The following is an 8,515-nucleotide window of genomic DNA, read 5'->3' as shown; positions in this document are numbered from 1 at the left end:
TGCCTCCTGTATTTTAACATAGGGGGGTGTATACTTATGCCTCCTGTATTTTAACATAGGGGGGTGTATACTTATGCCCCTGTATTTTAAGGAAGAACATTTATTTATTTATGAAACATTATTCATTCACAAAGAAAGTTGGTGTCCTTAACGGATTGATTTTTCCTAATTTTTTAATTTAGCCAACAAGATATAATTTCTAAAAGATGATTTTTTTTTTTTAAGGCGCCTAAGGACGGGTTAATACTCACGAGCAGCCCTGAACCGGGTTTGCTCCTTGCTCTCCTTTGCAGTCGTGCTCTGTTACACACGCAGTACATAGATGATAGATAAATGGTAACGAGGACCAAGATGTCACATTCAGCTGGTGGTAATGGATGAAGGATTTAGGCAAAGAGAGGGTTGTTTAATTTATAAGCAAATGCACAATGTCACAATTCTTATATTGTAGTATACAGACTATATTGAGTGTTCTCATTCCTGTCAGTTCCTAAAAGAAGACTTAAAACGTAGAGGAGGAAGTTTTGCTCACACACACAGGATGAAGCTGCCCTTTTTAATGCTCTGATGGAGGTTAGGGCTGCACGATATATCTTATCTCCATCGCAATATCAACCGACACATCACAGGAGGCTGCAACATCTCGCAGTACACACTCAGACAAATATCAGCAGAAAACTGCACTTTAAAATGGAGCTGGCGTTCCTTTGAGTGCTGCCTTTTACAGTCAACGCTATGTTCAATGTGTTCAATACAAGAACTGATTTTAGAAATGATTTCCCTTCATTTGTTTTTGAATTCAACATTTAGTTTGATGTATTTTAGCAGTACTGAATGCACTGGAAACATCATGCGGTTATTGCAATATTTATCGATGTTATTGCATATTTTCCTCGTGTTGTGCGGCCTGCAGCGAGGGAACGTTGGCGGCGTCGTGAGAGCGCTTTAGGGATGAAATGGAGGCGTTAAGGGAAAGCAGCGGTGAGAGCAGTTTATCTGTAAGGGGGGCGGGTACGTGGCTGCAGGACGCCCTGATGAGATCTGACCTCAGAGGAAAGTTCACATCCCTTTCTGCGATGGCGTGGACATTATCATACCGCTTCTGCTATTTAATATTTGACTTTTTGATTACAACATACCAAAGATTTTGATCAAATTCAGACTTGTAAAAACCGAAAGGCCTCAGTCCTGTGAGTCAAAGAAAGAAAGGAAGGAAACTAATCACTATAACTTTTTTTAATTTGTTTTTATTGGGACTGTTATTGGAACTCTTCATTCTAACCCCAACCGGTCGTCAGACACCGCCTACCAAGAGCCTGGGTCTGGGCCTTGGTCTGGGCCTTGGCCTGGGCCTGGGTCTGGGCCTGGGTCGGGGTCTGGGCCTGGGTCGGGGCCTGGGCCTGGGTCTGGGTCTGGGTCTGGGCCTGGGTCGGGGCCTGGGTCGGGGTCTGGGCTTGGGTCTGGGTCTGGGCCTTGGTCTGGGCCTTGGTCTGGGTCTGGGCCTGGGTCAGGGTCTGGGCCTGGGCCTGGGTCTGGGCCTGGGTCTGGGCCTTGGTCTGGGCCTGGGCCTTGGTCTGGGTCTGGGCCTGGGTCTGGGTCTGGGCCTTGGTCTGGGCCTTGGTCTGGGCCTTGGTCTGGGTCTGGGCCTTGGTCTGGGCCTTGGTCTAGGTCTGGGCCTGGGCCTGGGTCTGGGTCTGTCCCAGGTTTCCTCCTAAAAGGAAGTTTTTCCTCTCCACTGTGGCCCTGCTGCTTGCTCTGGAGGAAACTACTAGACCTGTTGGGTCCTTGTAGATTCTGGAGTGTGGTCTAGACCTGGTCTACCTGTAAAGGGTCTCCAGATAACTCTTGTTATGAATTGATACTATAAATAAAATTGGATTGAATTGAAACCAGAATAACAAATTGACACGTTGGCTCTTCTCCAACACATTACACACAGGGAATGATAACACAGCTGCTGGTTTTAGGATTGCTTTCTGGGAAGTCACGTGACTTAATAACTTCTTCTTCTTCACCAGTCTAACAGGAAGTGGGACCTTGTGTTGTAGTGATAACCGGAAGCTAAGCTGCTCTTTTGTAAAGGCGGCTCTCTTATGTCCCGTCCACAACGTGCCGATGGCTCGGCCTACGCCGTGCGGTAATGGCGCTCGCAGCTTTCACCCTCGACACCGCGCCTCCTCGGGTTCGGAGTCCGGCCCGACCGACCGATGCTGTTTTATTTCTTTTTTAAGGTTGATACCAATTATTAGCAGTTGATGAAACTGATAACCGGTTTTTGGAACCGAAATGTATTTATAGTATGGAAAAAATAATCCTCCAACACAAAACTTTGTATAAAGGCTTTAACCCTCATGTTGTCTTCATGTTGTCCTCGTGTTGTCTTCATGTTGTCCTCATGTTGTCCTCGTGTTGTCCTCGTGTTGTCCTCGTGTTGTCCTCGTGTTGTCTTCGTGTTGTCTTCGTGTTGTCTTTGTGTTGTCCTCGTGTTGTCTTCATGTTGTCTTCATGTTGTCCTCGTGTTGTCCTCGTGTTGTCTTCATGTTGTCTTCATGTTGTCTTCATGTTGTCTTCATGTTGTCTTCATGTTTTCTTCATGTTGTCTTCGTGTTGTCTTTGTGTTGTCCTCGTGTTGTCTTCATGTTGTCTTCATGTTGTCCTCGTGTTGTCCTCGTGTTGTCCTCGTGTTGTCCTCATGTTGTCTTCATGTTGTCTTCATGTTTTCTTCATGTTGTCTTCATGTTGTCTTCGTGTTGTCTTCATGTTGTCTTCATGTTTTCTTCATGTTGTCTTCATGTTTTCTTCATGTTGTCCTCATGTTGTCATGTTGTCCTCCTGTTGTCTTCATGTTGTCTTCATGTTGTCCTCATGTTGTCTTCATGTTGTCCTCATGTTGTCCTCATGTTGTCCTCATGTTGTCCTCATGTTGTCTTCATGTTGTCTTCATGTTGTCTTCATGTTGTCTTCATGTTGTCTTCATGTTGTCTTCATGTTGTCCTCGTGTTGTCTTCATGTTGTGTGTTCTTAACTCTTTTTTTTTTTTGTTCTTTTCCTAAAATGCTATTAAATTAAATAAAACACTCAATTTCAATGAAAATAGTGAACTGATCAGTTATCTCATTTTTGAGGAGCGTCGGATGGAACAAACCACGTTGTTTTTTTTTGTTTGTTTTTTTGACAGTTTGGTCAAAGGAAACCCAAGTTTCTGATTTAAAAACATTTAGAAAATGGATCAAATTCAGCCAGAGGGACAACAGGAGGGTTAAATATTTGACTTTGCGACGATGTCACCTCTCCGGTCTCTGTCGTACCCAGCATGCACTTCAGCAGTGTGACAGTTGATAGACCACACAGCAGTACCCGCGGTGCATGCGGGCGCACAACCTGATGGACGGTTGTCGAGAAAATCGAAGGACGCCTTCCATTTTTACATAATTTCCTGTTGAGTTATTAAACAGAGCAGCTATCTGGGAAACAGTTGCAACACATAGAGATGACATCGGACAGGTTCATACAGGTCTTGGTCTTCAGGCTTCTCCCCATCGTGGTGTTTTTTGCTCATCGGCAGTAAAACACTGGGAGGCATTTTGGGAGAGCAGACAGAATCCCATTGTTCAGCCACGTTGATATCTAAATCTTTTAGTTTTTCTGAGTCAGCGTCAATTCAATTTTCAATTCAATTTTATTTATAGTATCAAATCACAACAAGAGTTATCTCAAGACACTTTACAGGTAGAGCAGGTCTAGACCACACTCCAGAATCCACAAGGACCCAACAGTTCCAGTAGTTTCCTCCAGAGCAGCAACAGTGCGACAGTGGTGAGGAAAAACTTCCTTTTAGGCAGAAACCTCGGTCAGACCCAGACCCAGACCCAGGCTCTTGGTAGGCGGTGTCTGATGACCGGTTGGGATTAGAATGAAGAGTTAGTTTGTAATAGTTCTTTGCAGCATAGCAGGGCACTGTGGGCGTTACAAGGCACAGCAGAGCGTAGCAGGATGTAACATGGCATCGCAGGACATGTAGCGGGACAATGGACAGCTGCCACCCTGATTTTTGGCGCCTCCCTGATCCGAGGAAACAAACGTCAGGGGCAACAGACCGGCCTCGGCCATGCTAACCACTCCCAGCAGTTAATTTTTAACATTTCCTCTCTGAGCTGTTTAATATGTCACAACATCCTGCTGTTGATACACCTTCACGCACCTTCAACGCCTCGCTGCAAGATGGTGCATCTTTATTATGGAGAGGTGTCGATGCCAGAGGTTGTTTCTGCAGAGTTTATGGCTCGAATGCACCAAAGAAAATGAAGGGAGCACACTGTGGGCTACAGGTGTTTATATTGTTGTTGTTTTTTAATTAGTTTTTTTTATCTCTGAGGTGTTTTCTCCTTCTAATGCATGAACAATGTCAAACTGTACATCGGCAGAATGTTTCCAAACGTTGAGAACACACATTAAATGTTGGTCGTGCGTCGCACTCGGTCTGGCACTGTGATCTAACATGGGATGGATTAGCCTGGCATCTCGTCCAGATGTGATTTAGCCTGGCATGTTGTCCAGATGTGATTTAGCCTGGCATGTTGTCCAGATGTGATTTAGCGTGATTAGCCTGGCATGTTGTCCAGATGTGATTTAAGCCTGGCATCTTGTCCAGATGTGATTCAGCCTGGCATCTTGTCCAGATGTGATTCAGCCTGGCATCTTGTCCCGATGTGATTTAGCCTGACATCTTGTCCAGATGTGATTTAGCCTGGCATCTTGTCCAGATGTGATTTAGCCTGGCATCTTGTCCAGATGTGATTTAGCCTGGCATCTTGTCCAGATGTGATTAGCCTGACATCTCGTCCAGATGTGATTTAGCCTGACATCTCGTCCAGATGTTTAACCTTCCCAGCAGGAATCTTAACTACTTTGGGGATTCTCTGACTAACATGTCCGAAAGCTCACCCGTCCAGCATCTTCATCGTGTACGGATACTTCTAAAATGAGCGACCACATTTCCTGCCCTGGCTCAGCGGGACATGGAGACTAACGCTAACGTAGCATGCTAACAGTCCTAAATGTGTGTTCATATGATGTTTTAGGCTCCACAATACTGCACTAAGGCCAACCTGCACAGTTGGTTTATTTACATTTTAGCATACATTTAGCATATTATTGAAGCAGTTGCACATTTTGTTTTCCTATCCTGTATATATTTAAATTATTGTTCTTATATTTTATTCCCATTATTATTTCATGTATGTTGAATGTATGTATATTTTTACTAGTATCTCATTCATATTCAGTGTTGTGGGACCGACGTACTGTACGTGTGCTGCTGTAAAACCGTGATTTCCCATTTTTTGGGATCAATATCTATATATCTATCTATCTATGTTATCTTTCCATGGTTTAATTTAAAAACCCACCATGTTTGTGTTGTGCTGCACGTTGCTGAAGCTACTCTTTTATTTAACTGTGAAAATGCCCCGGGGGACCCCGTTGAGCCACCCGGGGTCCGTGTACTCGTCCTCATCAGCGCTGTCTTGTGTCTCCGTCAGTGGTTGGGTGCCCCCTCCTGCCAGCGAGGCAGCTACGCCTTCTACAAGTCGGTGAGCAGCAGAGCTCGACCTGACGGGCCCGTGGAGGTGTGGAAGCTCGGGGAGTTTTACTTCATCCGATGCGGGCCCCAGGACCCCGTGTGCATCGCGGAGGTAAGTGTTGCATCACAAGGCAAAGAGACAGTTTACACATCTGGCCTGACTTTAGTTACCGCGTGGAAGCGTGGCCAAATACACGTGCAACTAACAGAGAGCCTTTGTTAATTCTACGCTGAGTGGATTTCAGAGAACGCACCCCCTAATCCGGATTAATGACACTTGAACTTGAATTACAGACTTTGTCTGTGAAGTTCAGGGCAAAAAAAAAGCAAAGTCGTGCCAGAAAATATACAAAAAAATGATTGTTTTTAGTTCAGAAAATAAGCATCGTAGAAGGAAATTCTATTTTAAATGTCAGTGTGCAGGAACAGCATTACATCGAATGTGGAACTCCTTGGAGAAGGACTGAAAGGGGGGCATCGAAATCTGTCACTTCAAAGTATGAGACAGAAAAAATGACATCGCCAGATACATTTATTTTCTTTATTATAATTATTTTCTTGTTTTATGGTCCTCTCTCTCTCTCTCTCTCTCTCTCTCTCTCTCTCTCTCTCTCTCTCTCTCTCTCTCTCTCTCTCTCTCTCTCTCTCTCTCTCTCTCTCTCTCTCTCTCTCTCTATCTTTAAACTAAGATGTTCATCCAGCTCCTTTCTGATCCTGGATCTGTAATATGAAGCAAAGAATTTGTGGTTTGATCATAAAATGTATAAAATAAAGACAAAGTAAGGTGAGATCTCTTACCTGCTAATATTTTAGCATAAAGCTGCTATAAAAGGTATTTTTTTCGATCGCAACAGCTGTAGATTATGATTCTTATGATCGTGTAACGCGCTCATTATTTTTGGTTTTCCGACCTGCAACTTTAATGTTTTGGTTCGAGCTCATCGGTGTTGATTTCAGCCGCAGCAGACAGACACAGTTAGAGCTTAATTTCCCATAATGCAACTTGTCAGGATCTTTTGGGGTGTCAAACATACGGCCCATGGGCCAGAACAAGCCCGCCAAATGGTCCGCTCGGGCCCACTGGAGGACTTTGCAAAGTGTGACAATTGCAGGGAAGGAATTAATTCTAATTCCAAATTTACAACTTTGATCACTGAGAATATTTAGAGTTCTTTTTCCCTAATTTAACGACTTTAATCTTAGAAATTCAGAGGTTTTTTTCATCATTATTTTCTCCTTCAACGGCCTCAGAACGGCGTAGTAGCAGAAGAAACTTGCGTTTGCCAACATCAAGCTGACAAGAAGCTCAGTAGCAGACACGGTTCCTGATCTTTCTGGAGTGGTTTACCGGTCTGGACCACTTCAGACCAGATAAGGGGGTGTGTGGCCCGTGAATTTAAATGAGTTGGATCCTCCCTGATAAACTCGTTCTGATCTCCAGAGCCACAGGAGACAACTGTTTTCACAAAGTGGTACCAGCCACGTTACTGTCGACCAGGACTAACTAAATGTACCGACTGAACCCTAACTGGGTCACGCTGCTGCTATAGGAGACTAATAGTAGGTTTTATGGAGTCTACATCCCACGGCAGGGCTGATTTTGTCAATTTAGGTCACGGGTCGAAATGACTAACCCTGAAAGGAGAGAAACAATGAGCTGAAGCAAGTTTTAAATCCCAAATGAAGAAAATCAGTTGGGACATCTGGCTCAGGGACTAACATCAACACGAAGCCCCTTTCAGACGTGGATCTGCCAGTTAACATGTTGGTTTCGTGTGTAAATCGACACCTCACCCCCTTTGATGAAAATCAGACCTAAAACACTTCCAACTCTTTCACACCTCTGAACTGAATGCTGTCAGATTAACATTGAGGGGGAATCTTGCACCCGGCACTGCGCAAAGCCCGACACAAGGGTCTTTGCTAGTTTAACACCGTCCAGGTGTGTGTTCAGTTGCATTCTGGGTGTGCTGGTCTTACAGGGAGGTGTGTTCAGGTGCATTCTGGGTGTGCTGGCCTTGCAGGGAGGTGTGTCCAGGTGCATTCTGGGCGTGCTGGTCTAACAGGGAGGTGTGTTCAGGTGCATTCTGGGCGTGCTAGTCTTACAGGGAGGTGTGTTCAGGTGCATTCTGGGCGTGCTGGTTTTACAGGGAGGTGTGTTCAGGTGCATTCTGGGCGTGCTGGTCTTACAGGAAAGGTGTGTTCAGGTGCATTCTGGGAGTGCTGGTCTTACAGGGAGGTGTGTTCAGGTGCATTCTGGGCGTGCTGGTCTTACAGGGAGGTGTGTTCAGGTGCATTCTGGGCATGCTGCCTTTCACATTCATTCAGCATTGGTGCCGCTAAAATCTGCTCGGATTCCGCACTTAAGACTAATAATGGCATGGAAAATCCTGGAAATGGAATACCAGAATCTGCTAAATCGGCATGCTAGCCTTGCCAGTGGGACTGAAGAGAGAGCTGCTGACGTGACTGTAGACTTGGTCTGCTTTTATTATTAATTCCTCTGCCTGCGTATCTTCTCCCTAACATCCAACATCTTGCCCAAGGTTACATATTATAATGTCTAAAAAATATAATATAACCATAATATTTTCTGCAGCTATCTGTCGGTATTGGAGTCACAGTTCCTTATATAATTATATTTTAATTTAGTGTGTTGCTGAAACCATTGGTTCATAAATCAAATGAGTAATTCTATTAAAGTGAAATTCCAAACAGGTTGTAGTTCCAGCTGTTTGTCTTTGTTTTATATCATTGGGAACTGAATATTTTGGGGTTTTGATTGTTGGTTTTAACCCTCATGTTGTCCCCATGTTGCCCTCATGTTGTCCTCATGTTGTCCCCATGTTGCCCTCGTGTTGTCCTCATGTTGTCCCCATGTTGCCCTCATGTTGTCCTCATGTTGTCCCCATGTTGTCCTCATGTTGTCCTCAT

At 44.6% G+C, this 8,515-nt stretch overlaps 1 protein-coding gene across 1 annotated transcript in view; it reads left to right on the top strand.

The window, feature by feature from the left end:
• The window catches only part of zgc:77151 (uncharacterized protein LOC337153 homolog), a 34,344-nt gene that overhangs the window by 9,682 nt on the left and 16,147 nt on the right, over window positions 1–8,515 (top strand). Inside the window, exon 2 of the mRNA XM_034890858.1 lies at window positions 5,541–5,693. Within this exon, the coding sequence (XP_034746749.1) occupies window positions 5,541–5,693 (153 nt within the window). The remainder of the gene's footprint in view (window positions 1–5,540; window positions 5,694–8,515) is intronic.

Source organism: Etheostoma cragini, chromosome 13 (assembly GCF_013103735.1).
Source record: "Etheostoma cragini isolate CJK2018 chromosome 13, CSU_Ecrag_1.0, whole genome shotgun sequence".
Classification (NCBI taxonomy): Eukaryota; Metazoa; Chordata; class Actinopteri; order Perciformes; family Percidae; genus Etheostoma; species Etheostoma cragini.
The sequence above is the reverse complement of the archived record's forward strand: the minus strand, read 5'-3'. Positions and strand labels throughout refer to the sequence as shown.